Genomic DNA, 18,831 nt, shown 5'->3' with positions numbered 1-18,831 from the left:
TAATATCAAAGATGTCAGTATGTAATGATGATATCCTATCAATATGATCATATCATATTGATGCTGTAATCACGTAATGATCATATCATTTCAAGTTGCACAGTAAGCACTAATTCTGCAAATTTAAGCAGACATCCATCAACATAAAAGAGAGATTCAGTACTTTGATGGATACTGCAATAGGTAAAGTGGTACAAATATCTCACTATATCCTAAAACAGTCAAAACAATTACCAATCAGTACAGTCCCATTTAAATGTAGACCCTAAAACTCTGGACTATGAAGCTTGTTTACTTCACATGTACATAATTTGTTCATATCAAGTCACAGAAAAACAGCTACCTTTTTAGGGAGGAGAAAAAACAGTTTCAGTGATCAACTGGAATCATCACTTTGTCTTCACATTATCAATGAAATAACTGACACTGTTTGGATTGTTTTTTATTTTTTTCTGGCAGAATTTTGACAGAGAACAAATATATTTTTCATAACTTAGCAAATATTCCCAGATAACTTAATAGCTTGCTAACTGAAGCTCATTTACCCTCCAATAGGAGTGGACACAAATAAATATATACATGTTGGCAATTCTAACTGACATTTCAAATGAATGAAAACAATGAATGAAAACAAAACATTACATATCAGAGTACATTTCTGAGATGATGAAATGATGGTTAAAACTCATTCAGATACCTTCCAATGTATACCACTTATGTTTGTTCTGTAGTATTTTCATACAGTATTTCTCTGATCACAACCCCAAGAAGCCCACCTTGAAAATGTTTTAAAACGTGTAGTATGGTCGTATCCTCAGAAAAAGCCTTATTAAAAAGATGTCAATTGTTTTTTTTTTTTTCATACTTGGAAGGTATAGGTTTATGGGTTGGGGAGAGGGGTGCATATCAACAAGCATCGGTTACTGTATGTAAAGCTGTCTACTCTTACCATCATATCAGCTACATGTCTATCACCAGACTTTGCAATTTTCAGCAGCATAAATCCAAACTGCAAAAAAGGAAAAACATTTAAAACATTTAGATTCGTCTGCTAATATTACAGACTGACCATCATAACTAACCACTCCAGTTGCCTAGTGGTTAGAGTGTCTGCTTTAGGTGCGGGAGGTTGCAGATTCAAACCCCAGGGAAGTCATACCAAAGACTTATACAAATGCTACTAACAGCTGCCTCTCCAGGCGCTAAGGTTAGTGTTAGGAGTGGTCAGCCTGGTGTCAGGATAATGTGGCTGGGTAGGACAACATGCTACTGTCTGCAGCATGATGCCCCAGTGCTAGACATCACTACAAACTGCTACACTGCAGATATCATATCGATATGACTGAAAAATTGTTACATCTATGTTAAAAATCCAAATCACACACACACACACGCACACACACACAATTATAAATAGGGTAAATCCCGATGTATTTCATTAAACATTCCCCCACCTCTATTTTTGACTATGCTGAGGGTCCTTTTGTGCCAAAGGGTATTTTGCAATTTTTACCCAAACCCAATTTAAAAACTGTTTTATAATTAACTATAATCTGCTTAGTTACTGCTAGTCAAAATAGTAAGATTATACCTTAAACTTTGAAGAAAAACAACATTATGTGGAAAGGGTACGTTGTTGTTCAATTATTAGGAATAATCAACAGAATCTTGTAATTTTTTGTACAATCTTCTTGGAAAAAAAAAAGACACCAACTTAAGCAGAATTTCCAAAGAGAGTACCATACATATAAGACAGGTCCAACTGAAAACAATACCCTGATCTGCTGCCACAAAATGAGCTGATAGATTAGTTTCTATGTTTTTTGTTCTGCTAATTACTCCTAACAAACTGCAATTATCCAGATCTGTTCACACATCCTGCATGGCAGATCCAGGTCTGTGAAGCCCGCAGCTGGATCAGACCGACACATGAATATATAAGGTACAACATCAGAAAACAGCTTAGACCGTAAATCACATCTCACGAATTCCACAAGATAGCATTGTCCCATACGTTTCTGACCTACATAATTTGCATTTTAAAGTTAAATCTTTAATAAAAGAATACCTTGGCTTTGCTTTCAATGATCTGTATATTTTTCTGAAAATATTTGCACAATGATTTACAAAAAAAGACAATCTAATAAACTGGTACATCCCAGACTTAGCGAAGTCCGCCATTATTTCCCATTAGGCCTACTGCTTCACTTAGAGTTTCGAACTAATTTTATGACAAAATAGTGTACAAGACGCAGTTAATATATATCCAGATCACCGATTCTGATCTTAAAACACATGTTTGTATGTTTTATCATCAAAGGGTATCATGCAGGAAATTGATAGTTGCTACCTTACTTGAAAAAGGGTTAATGGTCAATCAGCTATCAAAACATATGATTGTGAATGGGCAAGAGTTTGTTTGTCAACGTAATTTTTATCAAAACTAGGCCTAGCTACTGGTGTATTGATGAATACATTTCGCTACGTAACACTAAAACTAACTGGGCTAAGGCGAGCTGCATTTTTAAAAAAGGTATGGTCAGTCAATGTACCTCTTAAATAGCTCTTGTTCGTCCATCAGAGTGATACTGAATTTTGTCAATCCAAGTAAGGACTTATTCCAAACACTAAGCTAGGCATCACACACTTTCTTACACTTAGCTACTGTCCTATCAAAACTATCAATTCTAGCACTCTTCTGAATCTTGTTACAATCTTCATAAGTTTGCTCTTTAACCCCAAAATACTTATCCAAATTTATGAATGTCATTTTGTCCAAGTCTTAACATGTCTTGATTCTCATGCACTACTTATTCCGATACATTCGGAAATGAACACAATAACGAAAGCTAAAGTTGTTTATTTGATGTACTTCTATAAATGACCACATGTACATCTCTGGGTCTTTCTGACTCTGAATTCAATCACTGTAAATATCAGTACATTTTCGCATCCTGCTGCCAGTCAAAGCCTTTGAACTTGCCGCCCAGCTATTGCATCATGTTCTTTATTATGTACTCTTATAATGGCAACATGTATGTACATCAAGGGGTCTTTCAGTCACTGAATTCTGTCATTGTAAATATCAGCACAGCTAACTGATTAACACATTTTCCCACAAAGCAGGTGGCTGAAGCTGGACTGGCAAGTCTTTGAATTTTGCCACACACCTATTACGTGCGTACGGTGGACTCCCGCCTCAGTGATTTTCTGCATCCCAGATCAAAAATTGGCATCCAAATACGCGTAATTAAGCGTTTCCGAGATATCTGTATTTATGGCAATACATCATACATAACATTCACAACAATGTTTTATTTTATTTTCAATGTTTGTGGCTTTTTCAATATTGTATAATAAAAAAAATGTTTTGTGTGAGATCCACTGTAGATTTTACACTGTTGAGAGTGTTTAACTTGAAATATATTATTTGCATTAAAAGTAAACTTAAATCCTTTGCTTCAGTAACATCTGAAACAGAACAAGTTTTGGAATATATTTTTAACTGTGATTAATTTGGTTCCAAATAGATTTAACTCAATAATAAAATAAAATAAAGTTTCTTTATCATTTCAATTATTTATCTTTTAATAATCATATTACAATTAAATTCAGTCAATGTCACATTTACAACAACCACTTAAAACACAAAGCTGAAATTAAATGTATTAAGTCAAAGTATATCCTCCCATAATAATAAATCATGCAGTACCTATTTCCCAATTCTCAGTAAAGTATATATGGGATTTTTTTCTTCACATATTATCCAACAGTTTTAAGATTATAATATAGGTTGATAAGACGTTTTTAAAAATCTGCTGATATCATTTTTTTCAAGAAAGGACTCTTTTGACAGGTCATAGGTCATATTTTCTGCTCTTAAGGACAATACAAATTCCAGGCAGTGCCTGACATTCATTTGGATGAAAGTATCAGATATAGTTCTTATCTATTTAGAAAAACATACATAATTTTTCCTATAGACTTCAGAAGATGGCTTGGCAGTGACAGAAAACTTGGTCATGTTCAACTTGGTCATGTTCACCTCCCATGTTCCTTCCTTCAGAAACCCATAGGTACCCAATGCAATGTAAGTTCTATCATCATGCTGAAATAGAAAAGCAAAATATGGTGAAGTTCATTTTTTAAAAGTTTTACATGTAAATACACGGACACACACAAACACACACACACACAAAGACAAACACACTAACAACACAATTAGGGATCCACAAATTCTAATGGCTCTTGCTGGACATTTTTTCTTCAAAATTTAATGTGTGGTGGCCAGATTTTTGTTTAATTAAAAACAAAAACATTCAAAGGGTGGGGTATAAAAAATTCTACTAAAAAAGATAACACTGACATACCTAATTATTAGATGTGCCAGAAAATTTGTCATTTTCAGTTCTGAATTTGCTGTTGCTTCATTTTTCCTATTATCCTTCTTTGCTTCACTTGTTTTCTCTCAAAAACTGTTTATTTATAAAAAAATAATTGTTTTTTTGTACATCAAGCCCTTTGAAAGCAAACAGAGCAATAAATGTCCAGTGGGATGCAGGAGTAATGGTCAATGACCAGTTCTTGCTATGTACTAATTGTAACCATGGATGCTGATATCTTGTGAAGAGACACTGAATGTTACTTCTTATGGATACAGCAAAGAGTACCTTATAAAACGGGGGCCCCCAAGTGGCCGAATGGTCTAAAGTGCTCTCCGTTACAGATCACTGATATCTCACCTCTGTCTGTGTGGGTTCGAGTCTCGGATTTGGCCAATATGGGTATGTGAGAAAGCTTGCCAGTAGCTTCTCATGGGTCAGTGGTTCTTTCCGGGGTTTTCCCAGGTTCTTCCTCCACCATTAATACTGGCCGCCATATATAGCCTATCATGTGCTGAAAAATGGCGTTAAACCCTATGACAACAACCTTATAAAACGACCTTTAGTAACAAGCTTCAATGTTAATGATTTTAATTAATAATTAAATATCCTTCAATGCAACCCTTAGGCAAACATTTACATTGGGTGTATGGGTGGGGTGGATTACATGGTCATCTTCAGTCATGCCAATTAAGTGCTTAAATGTCACTATAACACATTGTCATCTGTCATCTCTCTAAGCTGATGCCTTTTTTTGGAATGTGGGATCAAATTACATTCATTATTGAAAACATGGAATTGTTTTCTACCACATGGTACCAGTAGATGGTTTAAACGGTCAAGCACAATGAACACTATTCTCTTATTTGCTTATTCTTAATTTCAGACACATGAAAAATCCAAACAGTCTACAGCATGCATTTTTTTTAACACTGATGAACTCATTTGTTTGATTCGTTTTTGATTGTAGAGGGATTAGGTGAAGTCACAATAAATAGATTTTGGTAGATAACGAAATTAAAACACTTTTTAATTAACTGTAAGTGCTTTGTCATCGTCTTGATCAACAGACTAATTACATGAATGTGTTCTGACACCTCACTTCAATAAGCATTTTTCACACACCTGAATCCATACATCCATCCATGATTTCTGAAACACCTGCATCTTACCATGTACCATGTTCAAAAAAACAGTGCCAAGATTCTGGGACTTTTTGGTATTCTTCCCCAAAACATAACTGATTACTTAGATTCTCAGGGTAATAAAACGGACAATACAATAATATGCCATATGCAGGTATACTTCGATAATGAAAGCATATTTGCAAATTGCACCAAAGTAACAGTTGATCTGACAACTATTCCTTGGATGATCTTATTTCTAAGAACAATAAAATCAATTACATTACAGGAAGAATATTGAGAAGTCCCATTATCTTGACACAATGTTTTTTTAAATATGGTGTTATGTATACATGTATTTAATTTGCATTTGTTTGTTTTTCTCCATGTTTATGTATCATTGCATTTTGGACATGACCTTGTCCAAAATCTAGTTCATGTTGATGTTGTTCTTGTTTTGGTAAACATATATACATAGTCAATATCTTTATAAGAGTGTGGATTAAATGTAAGATCATTATCTTGATCTGAGTTAAAGACATTATGTTTACCATGTTCTTCATTATAACTGTAGTAACAGAAATTGTCTTCTTATAACTTGGATAGTTCTAGAAATGAATTTTTGTCCTGGTTCTTCTTTTGTGTCTTAATCTTTATATAATTAAGTTTTTGGAAAAATTATTCATTCCTGCCATAACATATGAAGCAGAAATCTTTTTTTTGTGTTTATTATTTGATTTTTGGTGAAATTTATTTATTCAATGTATTTATTCACTTGAAATACAAAGTGCTCTATAAAATTTATTTATTCACTTGAAATACAAAGTGCTCTATAAAATTTATTTATTCACTTGAAATAAAAGGTGCTCTGATATTCTTGGTCAGAAACATTAATCTGAAATTATAGTGAATTCAAACAAAGACATTTTGGATTCTATTATTATGATTAACTGGGAGACTGTTAGCACATTAACATACTTCAGGGCACTAGTATATTAGTACATTCAAGACTACAGGCTCATCGACGCCTTCAGTGCTGGATCTTATATCAAGTACCACTGGAATTTAATTAGAACTTTAATTAGAACTTTATTCACTTGGACTGGTGATAGAACTTTTTGGACTTTTGGGGATTTAATTTGCAATACTGTAAGTTCTTTTTAAATTTTCACTTTGTATTATAGGGACATAAATTATTTCTTGAATTTTACAAAACTTGTTGCTTTTCACTCCTTTCAATTACTTAGTTTAAGACCAAAGAGTCGTAATAATGATATAAAATGACATGTGAGAGTTCCAAACATTGTAGAAGGGTTTTAAGTACAATGCAGTATGATTGTTATTGAAGCAACAATTCAAAACACACATATAGTTAGTCAACTAAGCAAAACTATGAAAAGTCACCAACAATAAATGGGGTTTAATTGTTATCTACTAAGGTCTGGCCTGTGCAACTTCACCTAATCTTCTTATAATCACTTGGACTCATCTCATATACTGGCAATTGTTACAAGTCTATATTCAATTATTCTCTGAATACGGACACCTGAAAATATGTTCCATCTTCAATTTCAATAATCAACTCTTTGCAATTAATAAGCTCCTCCGTGTCGGCACGTTTTGACTCTTCAGGATTCCTGCTCTCGTACACATTATTACTGTGTTTGGCGAAGTATTTTGTGCTTTTTATTTTTATTTTCATTTATAAGATAGTTTTCTTTGCATAATTTTGTCATCTTCACTCCAGGATATGGCTGACGGTGTTACTTGCCCATCATTTATGAATACACCAATTAAAGAAATTGATTCTGTACTTTTTAAAAGCAGCTATGTTTTCTGGAAACATTGCTCTTCCATTTTCATTCCTTTTGATCCCTCCTTAAGTGCAAGATTTAATTGGCCAAGTTACAAAGTTACTTGTTGCTATAAATAGATTGTATGTCATTTGCTCCCAAAACCTTGAGTGCGGTATCATAATGCTTTCAGACAAACAGAACAATGCTGGAGTGTACACAATGTAAAATTTACACCACATTGTATCTGCCGTGAACTGTGTTGTAACTGTGTTGTTATGATTATATAAATGCATTCACATGGATAGAACAAAAAACATATTTAGTTGATTAAAGAAATAAAGACTTGTTTTATTGTCTTCAAGCTCATTAGTGATTCATCAGCTGTTTTACTGATCTGTTAATGCTAAATAAGACTCCCATCCAAAAGTAACTTGCATTCGTTATTGTAATTTGCACATTGTATTTCTCATCCTGGTTTCACTCTAATTAGAATGTCCATTTGCAAAACATTATGGTCCATTATTATCCTCTAGTTAATTCTCATGCATGTGTAAATGACAGATTTCCCAATTTTGATTGTCTCTCTTACAACATGTATTATTCATTCATTCATTTTTTTATCCCTATGTCTACTCTTTCACTTACCAGACCACTCCTGTGGCCCAGTGGTTAGAGCATCTGCCTCAGATGTGGGAGGCTGCAGGTTCAAACCCCAGCCTAGTCATACCAAAGACTTATAAAAGTGGTTCTAACAGCTGCCTCTCAAATGCTCAGCATTAAGAGGTTAGTGTTAGGACTGGTCAGCTTGGTGTCAGAATAATGTGACCAGGTGGGACATCATTTTAGATGTATGTGGCACGATGCCCCAGTGCTAGACATTGCTTTAAACTGTCATACCGCAGACATCTATTGATATGACTGAAATGTTTTTAAAGGTACGTTAAAAATCCAAATCACACACACACACTTTCACTTGCCAACTCTTATGCACCTACCTCTAAGTTCATTCACTTCATTGTGCATTCCTTTCAATTATATTCAAATATGAAATTGAAAAATACTTGATCATCTCAACAATAATTATTTGGAAGGAAAAAAAATCATCAAAAAAATCTCAAGTCACATTAACTGATAAAGCCTTCATAATGGAATTGATTGAGACTAAAAAATTTCAGCAAAAAATGTTTGTGCCATCAAAACTCTTCATTTATTAATTATTTCATCTAGTAAAAAGACTGCATGTGCCAAAATTGGCATGAGAAGCAAATCAGTCAACAAAATCAATTCATTTTAAGGACTAAAAGTAATTACTGAATGTTGAGAAATATCTCTGTATAGAAATAACTTTTATCATTCCTCTAAACTCTTTTATATTTAGATGTTCTGTCCAATTACTTAACACTGGGGCATGTAGATATGAAACTGACACGGAGTATTCTTGTAACTTTTGTTTCAGAACAATTTACTATTAGTCGATCACAGATATCATCCATTTTTCTGGGCAAATCTGCCAAGATATCAGAGAAAAAATATTAACATAAACATTCATTTGCACATCTAATTTTTGAAAAATTCTAAAGCATGATGTCATCTTCAAGTCTCTAGTCTGCAGGCAGTTTAACGTCAGACAGTTATATGATAAAAGTGTACTGCACTCCAACGTGTTGAGCTTTCCTGCAATACATTACAGGATTGTAGCCGAATTACTCAAATAAATAAGACCACTCCAGTGACCTAGTGGTTAGAACATCTGCTTCGGAAGCGGAGGTTGCGGGTTTGAACCACGACCGAGTCATACCAAAGACTTATAAAAATGGTACTAACAGCTGCCTCGCTAGGCGATCAGCATTAAGGTGTCAGTGTTAGGACTGGTCGGCCTGGTGTCAAGATAATGTGACTGGGTGGGACATCATGCTACATGTCTGCGGCATGATGCCCCAGTGCTAGACATCACTATCAATTGCCACACCGCAGACATCATAGCAATATGACAGAAGAATTGTTAAAGCTACATTAAAAACCAAATCACACACACACACTTAAAGAAAGAATAAAACTTTTCATCCATTTCTACCTGTTGCGATATGATATTGCAACCACCACTTCAGCTGTATAACACAATGACTTTTTATTAAACTGAATGATAACTTTATCTACAAGAACATTGTCTTCTTTGACAGCTTGTCCTTATTACACATGGGCTATTTTTAGGTATTATGAAATTATGCACGGGGTCACAGCCTCCTGATTCATTACCATCCCTATTGCTGTAATCTATTCACATGAATTACTGATATAATTTCATTGATATATTTGCATAGCATTAATCATATCAATAGAAATAGTCATAAATCACATCAATAGAAATAGCCCATCAATAGAAAGTCATAAATCATATCAATAGAAATAGTCATAAATCATATAAACAGAAATATTAATTAATCATATCAATAAAAAGTCATAAATCATATCAATAAAAAGTCATAAATCATATCAATAGAAATATTCATTAATCATATCAACAGAAATAGTCATAAATCATAACAATAGAAATAGTCATAAATCAAATCAATAGAAAGTTATAAATCATATCAACAGAAAGTCATAAATCATATCAATAGAAATAGTCATTAATCATATTAATATAGTCAAAAATCATATCAATAGAAATAGTCATAAATGGCTGAAATATTCCAGGACAATGTCAAGTTTTCAATAAAATGACCCCATATTGTCTACCACATTTTTGGCAGAGTGAATGATAAATAAGGTCAAGCATGTGTCTAGGCTTATATCATTGTAAATATCATCAACTGTTATTCTGCATTGGGGTGAGATTCGGTTTTCAGCACGAGATCTAGGAGACGTATCATTGGATAAGAGAGGGGTAGGTAAAGAGAAAGTAGATGTTTGACAAATTTTCTACTTACTCATGATTTTCATGGTAATTCTCAGAAAAGTAAACCATTGTTGAAAGACTTTGTTATTAGTTAATCAAAATCAAACACATTTCCTAATAATAAAACTACCATTATAAATGACTGGCAGATGTTGTGAAGATTTGTTTAGAATGGAAATAATACCGAGAGATCTGGCAACCTGCTGCATGGTAAGGATGGTAATTCTGACCAGTCTTATCGAGTCCAAATTAATGGCTGATTCTTACTAGTCTTACTGAGTCCAAATTAAAGGCTGATTCTGACCAGTCTTATAGAGTCCGAATTAAAGGCTGATTCTGACCAGGATTATCGAGTCCAAATTAAAGGCTGATTCTGACCAGTCTTATAGAGTCCAAATTAAATGCCGAATCTGACCAGGATTACCGAGTACAAATTAAAGGCCGATTCAGACCAAATGCCAGGCTGACTCAGACGATGTGAAATAATAACAAGATTCGTCCTAATTTAAAAGTGACATTTACATTTTGTTTAAAATATGATGTTTTTCATTATTTCCCATGTATTTAAGCAGTTCAAATATTCATTTAAGGACAGCACCAATTTTACATGAGAAAATGGTGTTATATAAAACGAAATGTTTTCTTGCATCGACAATTTAATAATAAAATATTTTCAAAGTATCTAATTCACATTTGTGCAAAATTTAAGTAGTTTACTTTTCAAAAAAATAATAAAATTACTAAGACTAAGAAAATCTTGAAAATAGGGTTCAAACAGTAACATTATTCTGATTTAAACATATCTGTGTTAATTTAGAATTTATCTTTATCCTGTGCATTGTACAATAGACTATTAGTGTTAAATAGTAACTAAAAAATTAAACTGGGGTCCAGTCAAATTTATGATTTAATTCCATGTAATATCAGATGTCATTATTATACATCTATATTCTGCTCATCTTGTGGACCTTTTAATAAATAAAATAAAATGATAACATAATGAAAATGGTTGTTATCTCTGATGAACATGAAATATATTTCACAAATCTTTTTTAAAGCACAGTATTTTATTTGTTTTCTATGAATTCATATTGAACCATGTCCCATGCAGTAGCATTTGTTCATATACTGTATATATATATATATATATATATATATATATATATATATATATATATATATATATATATATATATAATATGGGGGGGTGTCTTGTCTACACATTCTGGGTCTGGGTATATTACTGCCTTTGCCAGATTTATGTAGAATTTGATATATATTGTACATGTATTTTATACCATATACTAATAGTACTAAATAAAATTGCTATACTAAAAAAAAAGTGGGGTCCTCTATAATTTAGTTCAATACATCATTATATATATATATATATATATATATACTCCTAATGTGATTGAACTTGTAAGATGGAATATATTTTAAAAATCTTTATGAACAGCACTATATATTAATTTTTGTTCTCTGAATTTATATTGTATCTTTTAATGTTCTGTAAATTACTAACACTGAAAAAAATTAAGAAAACAGTGGCCATACATTTAATATATATATATATATATATATATATATATATATATATATATATATATATATATATGTCTGCAAATTGGAATTCAAAGTTGTCCCACGCAATTTCTCGAGAAATGGCCTATTCCAAATTGGATCAAAAGCATTATAATTAAAGCACTTTTGATATCATTTGCGGACATAAAATATAATTCTAACTTGAAATAAAGGTGTGCTCCTTGATTACATGGATGTGTTGTTACATTATATAGTAGTATAATAAATTATATATTAAAGAATCAATAATAGATTGAAAATGTGCTTTAGATGAAATATTTTCAAATGTTTCAAAGGTTAAATACAAAATAAGTTAGTTTACTGGTTCAAGGTTTTGCTTAAAATAAAAAAAGAAAGAAAAAAAAGGTGGAGAACAATTTGCTGGTCTAATTGAATGATGCAAGCTGTTATGCCCGCTCATCTTGGAAGTTTATAGAATGTATTGTTTTGATCGTTACAGAATTCACAGGACAATGGATTTTTTACCTCAACTGTCAAACCGTGTATTTTCGAATATACACAACTTTCTGCCAAAATGGAGATAATAAAGAGTGAAATAGCCATACAATTTCTACTCCGTCGATTCGTCATTATTACTCACGTTCCCTGCTTGACGTAAGGGCGTACTTGGTTTAACGTTCAGTTGTTGAGTTTTGTAGTTAATAATGATGGTGATGACGATGATGGAAGTGATGATGTCGATGATGATAATGATGAATGTGCATGTATTTTAATTATAGCAATAAGCAGATGTCCGCTTCCCTCCTCCTCCCCCCACCCACGCACCCCCCTCCCCCAGACATTACAGGCAGCGGACACCCACAAGCACTTGATTCTGTAGACACTATAAATGATGTAAACACTTTATATGGTGAGTGTACACATTAGTTTCCACAGAATCAAGTGCAAGTGGATTACCCTACTCCTAATGTTTTAATTAGAACAGGATTTTTGTCAACTTTGGACCTGAGACTAGACTGGAATACGAAGTACAGTGTTTTACGATCTGACGTTCCGTATGGATCTTTAAAGATTCAGCTATCCTGGAACATACCGGAGGCTGTCCACACGGTCCTTACCTTTCTATGGTCTTTCCACCAACACTACTAGGTTACATTGTAACGGTACCTTAGAGAAGGTAGTACTGTTCTCCAGGAAGATAAAAAAAAAATAGAAGACTTCCATGACCAGGTTATCATTTTCATCGATACTCTAGAGGAGAACATTCGTAGGTTGCCTGTGGAGCTGAGAGAACGCATTTTACAGAGAGTTTGTCTAGATACAAGTGAAACGCAAAGAACAATTGCACCCATTACGATATAAACGTTTTAACCAATTTCATCTGATAAAAGTATAAAAACGCTGATTACACTGAAATATTCAAATGGTCAGACGTTGGTCAACATTTACCTTCCTCATCAAAGAGCTTGGATACCAAGACATCTACCTACAATATGTCGGTGACACCAAATTCCATGGAACAAATTGCAAGAAAAGGTGAAAAACTTAAAGAAATAAAAAAATAATTTTTTTTTAAAAAAAAAGCATTGACAAGAAGTATCGCATCAAGACAAAACTACTCTGCGACGTGTGATGTGCGGTGAAATAGAGACTGAAACAAAATTCCTTTGATATCCTTTGCCACCAGATTCTGTTTGGCAAGTGTGTGAATATTTCATCCAAGAGAAAGATATTCCTGTGAAATAACTAGTTTAGAAGAGTGGAATCAGAAATTGTCTTTGGAACTGCAGGACTGGATTTACAAAGAGTTTGCCAAATCCAAAATGATTTCTCGATTTTTAAACTAATCCTGTTTCCATGCTAGACGAGAAGTGATTCTCCGGAGACTCTGTGACCGACACAAAACGAAACGCGAGTATAAAAGCTTACCATTTGACGGTTTTTATCAGTAGCATTGCAACAGATTACATGGAAGGAAGTCAGTGACCGTATTTAGACCTTGGAGGATTACCAAAACTTTTTACATTTGTTTCCATTGAATTTGGGAAGCAATGTGGTGTGCCTGTTAGTGACTGCATTTCTGGGTTTTCGTTTGCAGCAATTTCACTGTGGACTATTTACGAACAGTATTTGCAAAGACATCATAACCACAACAACTTTAAATATGAATGAGACACTTCTTTTGTTATAAGTTTTGCGCTTTCTGATCGATACTTTTCTACCTCTGTGTGGAAAAATTTTGGTAATGCTTTATAGAATTTTCATGATTACGAAGAAATGTGTAGCTTGTTACGTGAACACTGGAAATATGTATATACGTAATTGGAAACGTTTTGGCTTCGATGTTTGGACGCAAAAAGTGGCTAACTCTGTGAAAGATATTTATGAATGGAATTGATACCAGCAAACGAAAGTGGACTTAGAACCCAAAGTGAATGTGACCTTGACACATGTTAGAAACAGTGCTCGAAGAACCTGACGCAGAGGAAACCCAAGTTCAGGACAGTACCGTCGTCCACATCGAAATAAATGAAAAGCCCTTCTTGGAGGTAAAAATGAGAGACTGTGAGTGGTGTAGAGACTAACAGAGCGTATCTATAGAATTCCTGAGACACCCTTTGATGGACAATGTTGTACACATACTTGTTTATATATAGCTTTGGCCATTTTGACTTGTGCCTTATTGAAGTATTTAGTCATTTATCTCATAGCTGTTTTCGTATTTTAAATTTGTTTGAAAACATTAAACGTGTATGAAAAGTATAAAATACCTTGTGTCGTCGATGTAAGTACAAGACAGAACAGGTGTGCTACTAATTTTACTGGATTTATCCAAACAACAACTGTCAGTCCCCCATCTCTATTTATGTTTGTGATAATGGCTTGCATTACGTAACGTTTGCCAAAGTCGAAAGTTCTACGAGACAAGAGAAAACTATGTCACTTTAGTTTTGAAACTTGCACAGACTCTCCACTTTGCATGTGTCATGAGAAAAATTTATATCCGATTTCTGCCAATTTTCAATACACGCATACTTGCAACTTTGCACGAAATCTTCACTTAATTCAAACCCCCATATTCACTAGTTTAAAAAAAATATGTAGCCATTCTCTCTCTCTCTCTCTCTCTCTGAATGTGTATGTCAAAATGACTAAATAAGAAAATTGCTTTTATCAATTTCAGAACGCGAACCAGTAATGTTACAATACAGTTCAGTATTCAGTGTGTAAAGAAAAATGGCATAGCATACAACACAGGATTGCAAATTCACGCTCTAGCCTGTCTGCACTGCAATTGTATAAAACAGAGCATAGACATTACTTTGCCCTGTTACACCAAAATCCATGGAAGAAAGTCAATTATACTATTCGGGACTTAGACTATATTCAAGTACTGTTAAAAGAATCGATTATACAGTATGAGACGATTCCTTTGAATTTTGGACGCCATATCATACGTGTGCGTTAGCATTCGTTTACCAACATATTCTTTGTGGAAAATGTATTAACAAAACTTGCAAAGACATGACAACCAGTGGGACTTGAACTGTTTAAATTCAACGACTAAATGCAGATATGACAAAATCTTCAGTAGCTATAGAATAAGTTTCTTTCTTGGCACATCTTGGCTAGTGTCTCAAATGTGATAATAATTTTCGGGACGGGATGAATTTATTTTGGCGTGAATCTGGACTCTCTTGGTTTTGTGGCTAACGTGGAGAGCATTGATTCAGGCTCACTAATGTTGTCATCGAAATCTCTGGCGTGGATTTTAACTAACACTTCCGCTTGTGTATTAGGCGGTGTATTAGGCGATGCATCACGTCATTTCCTCTTACGTTCTTCTAGTTTCTCACTGGAATCGTTTCATCATGATTGCAGAATTTCATTGGACTCAGTTTTACACGCAGCGGGTCCCTGAAGATAGAGCGAGTGTCTTAGAGTCAGAGTATTAATTCAAACCTCAAACGATCAAGGTGAAAGAGTCAACACAGCTTGTTTTTCTGGTTAGGGATTTAGCACAACAGACCGCTGATGCCATCAGAAATTTATACAGAGTCATTCGAAAGTTTACTTCATTTGAAAGTTTACTTCAGAGAAGACGACGGACTACTCCTTCTCACCAGATAGAATTCAAGATACTTGCTATATCCGTCAGGAGATGGGACATTGGTCACCAGAATGTCCACAATGTCAAAGCAAAGTAATGATAGTAGAAAAGAGAGACAAACGCCGAGATAGTTCTTATATTTGTTTGGAGAGAGACACTAATTTTCAGAGTGCTCTAACATAAACGAAAGCAAACAAAAGAAGCTAGAGGAGGAAGAGCAAAGGTTCTCAGGAGATGAAGAACATATCCCCATCAAGAAATCTAAGAAATCCAGTCTACGAGAAGTAAATGACATCAAGGAAGAACATGTGTCACTGAATAAATTCAAAAAAAAAAAAAAAAAAAAAAGAATGACAAAAGAAGAAATTGAACTTTAATGCTGCGTTGTGAAATTTCATTGTGATTTTCTAAAAAGAATATACCAAATAAAAGTAAGTGTCTTGATTTTGTGTAGTATGGATAATCACACACACACACATGCACACCTTCCCATCATGATGGGATAAAGGCATTTTGGATATTGTGTATGGGGTATTGGTTAGTGTAGATGGTTGATGGATATTATGTTTGTGGGATTTCATCTTTTCGCTTTTACGCGGTACACTGGATAGTATATTTGTGAGAATGCATTCCTTTCTTTTAAATTCTATGCAAACACAAGGCGTTTTGGATTGTGTGTATGGTGTGTTAGATTGTACAATTGGTGTGGTGGATAGTATGTTTGTGAGATTTCATCTCCTTTTTCCACATAATATCCAAAACTTCTGATAGTTGGTGTTTAATTTTAGACCTGACAAAGAGCGCTTTTGGATTTTGTTTATGGGTTTTTGGATAGTATAGAAATGTGTGTGTGTGTGTGTGTGTGTCACTTGCAACACTGTTTCCATGTGTCCTCAGTGTACAGTACCGTGCCGTCATCCATGTTAATTTCCCATTTGAGTCTCAAGTGACGTTTCCATGTTAAACCTAAAGGCCCATTTAACATAGCATTTCCCGTTTGGATCTCAAGTGGAATTTTAGTCTCAAGTGGCACATATAACTACTGGTAAACATTTTACATTTCATCGAAAAACGTTTTTAATTAAATTGGACGTAAAACAAATTTTTTTTTTGTAAATGCTTTATCAGCAAAGTCATTGCCAGGCAGCATAATACTTGGAGCGACATATATGAGTAAATTTATTCCAATCGATAATTTAACAATTTAGGACCAGGATGACCTCTATCTGTGTGGAGTAAAACTTGAATAGAATTTACGCACATCCATGTTAAGGAGAGTAAGAAAGAAAGAGAGAGAGAGTTTTACACGGACAGAGAAACGACGAGATTTACTGAAATGATTCCTTAATCAATGCCTACTTGATGTTTTATAACGCATGCGTTTTATGCAGTAACATTTATAGTAACTCATGCAATGGTTTCTATATAGAATGTTATTAATTTGTACGTAGAAAAAATCAAACATAAAATGAAGTTGAAACAACGTGTGCTAGATAGAAAGTTAGTAAACAAAAGAAGAGAAATTCAAGCAAAAGTCAAAAGAACTTTATCAAGATTGTAAGTTATTAAGAGATCAAGTTATCAAACATTTTAGTAAGCACATCATCTGTGTAACTAAGCAAAGTTTTAGTTCGCCAGTAGGCTAGTGTTGAGTTCAAGATGAAGTGAGCAAAGTAAAGTTATTTTGTTAGTCCAGACTTATTTACAAATAGTCTTGACTTACTTGCAACCAATATAAAATAATAATTTTTAAATTGCACATTTTTGTCTTCTAAATTAATTGGTTGACAGTGGAGAAAAAAAAATTCTAAGGAAAGTGAGGCAAGCGAGCATGCTGCTAGTTCACAAGTTCATACGTTTAACTTCAGAAAGAAGAAATAACAAAAAGTGGAACTTGGAAGAAAACTTGGAAAACATTCTCAAGAATTTAAAAAAAGCAAAAGTAGAAAAGTGTTTTATAAAAAAAGCCCAAGAAAGTAAAACTAGTGTTCAGAAACGTTAAAACAAAATGAATATTCTACAAAATTGTCTGGAATAATTTGTGTTCTTGGAATAGTTTATCCGATTTATATAAAGATTTAGTTTAAGACTTATATAAACATGAAAGGTTTTGTGGGTGAGAGAGAGAGAGAGAGAGAGAGAGAGAGAGAACTAAGTGATAAAGAGAAAGAAGTGATCATATCTGTAGTGAAGAAGTCTTTAGTTTAGAGGACAATGTAAATGCATGCCCACAAATGTTGTGAACAAAGCAAGAGTAAGGCAAACATGTTCAGTAAGTTCTTTTAAATGAAAATGCTACACAAACTTAACAATTCGCTCTCTACACCGTTTACTTCAAGTTTTACAATTTGATTTTAAAGAGGATATTTAAAAAGATAATATATTAGCTATTAAATTTGGGTTTCAAAAAGATAATATAGTTGACATTTCCAGTTCCTTAAGTCAGTATACGGTTCATATTTTGATGACACAGGGTTTACTACCACATAAAATAATAACGTAAATAAATTAATAAAAGTGGGGACCACAAAGGAATAAAGTAGTATTGCTAAAAATCAAGGGAAGAATTACATAGTCCTCGAGTTCTAGTGAGCATAGTCAATGCGTTTTAGAGTAGTCTTTATAATGTATTTAAATGGTATTGATGCATGTCTTATCTTACAAACCCAATTAATAAAAGAATTGGTAAATTGTGGATTTCATTATGGAGAAGAGATTCTGAAATGAGTAATTAAGATTTTTTTAAATGATCCAAAATGGCGTATTATATTTCCTTATCGACAAGACTGAAACAATAACTGTTTTAATTCCAGATGGATCTTGAAATGAATATGAAGAGAGAAAAAATCAAATAAATTAACGACGAACTGACTTTTAATAAATATAATGAAAAAGTTCTGATAATGAGTACTTGAACGCAATTAAAAACTTTTGGTAACTGGAGAAATAATTAAATATAATAAACTACAATTAT

General features: G+C 33.4%; 1 protein-coding gene across 4 annotated transcripts in view; it reads right to left on the bottom strand.

Annotated features, from left to right (window-relative positions):
- The window catches only part of LOC149777811 (protein GPR107-like), a 103,416-nt gene extending 90,498 nt beyond the window's left edge, over positions 1-12,918 (bottom strand). Inside the window, exons 1-3 of one of the 4 annotated variants that reach the window (XM_089938873.1) lie at positions 12,865-12,918; positions 3,968-4,108; positions 950-1,009 (exon numbers count right to left, since the gene is read on the bottom strand). In XM_089938873.1, the coding sequence (XP_089794999.1) occupies positions 950-1,009; positions 3,968-4,039 (132 nt within the window). In that variant the 5' untranslated portion in view covers positions 4,040-4,108; positions 12,865-12,918. Of the gene's footprint in view, positions 1-949; positions 1,010-3,967; positions 4,109-12,271; positions 12,544-12,864 lie in introns of those variants that run through there. The other 3 variants (XM_089938874.1, XM_089938871.1, XM_089938872.1) reach the window with 3 other exon arrangements.
- Between the last annotated feature and the right edge of the window lie 5,913 nt (positions 12,919-18,831).

Source organism: Sinohyriopsis cumingii, chromosome 17, assembly GCF_028554795.1.
Source record: "Sinohyriopsis cumingii isolate HCF-2022 chromosome 17, ASM2855479v2, whole genome shotgun sequence".
In the NCBI taxonomy this organism is placed as follows: domain Eukaryota; kingdom Metazoa; phylum Mollusca; class Bivalvia; order Unionida; family Unionidae; genus Sinohyriopsis; species Sinohyriopsis cumingii.
This window is presented reverse-complemented; position numbering and strand designations above follow the sequence as displayed.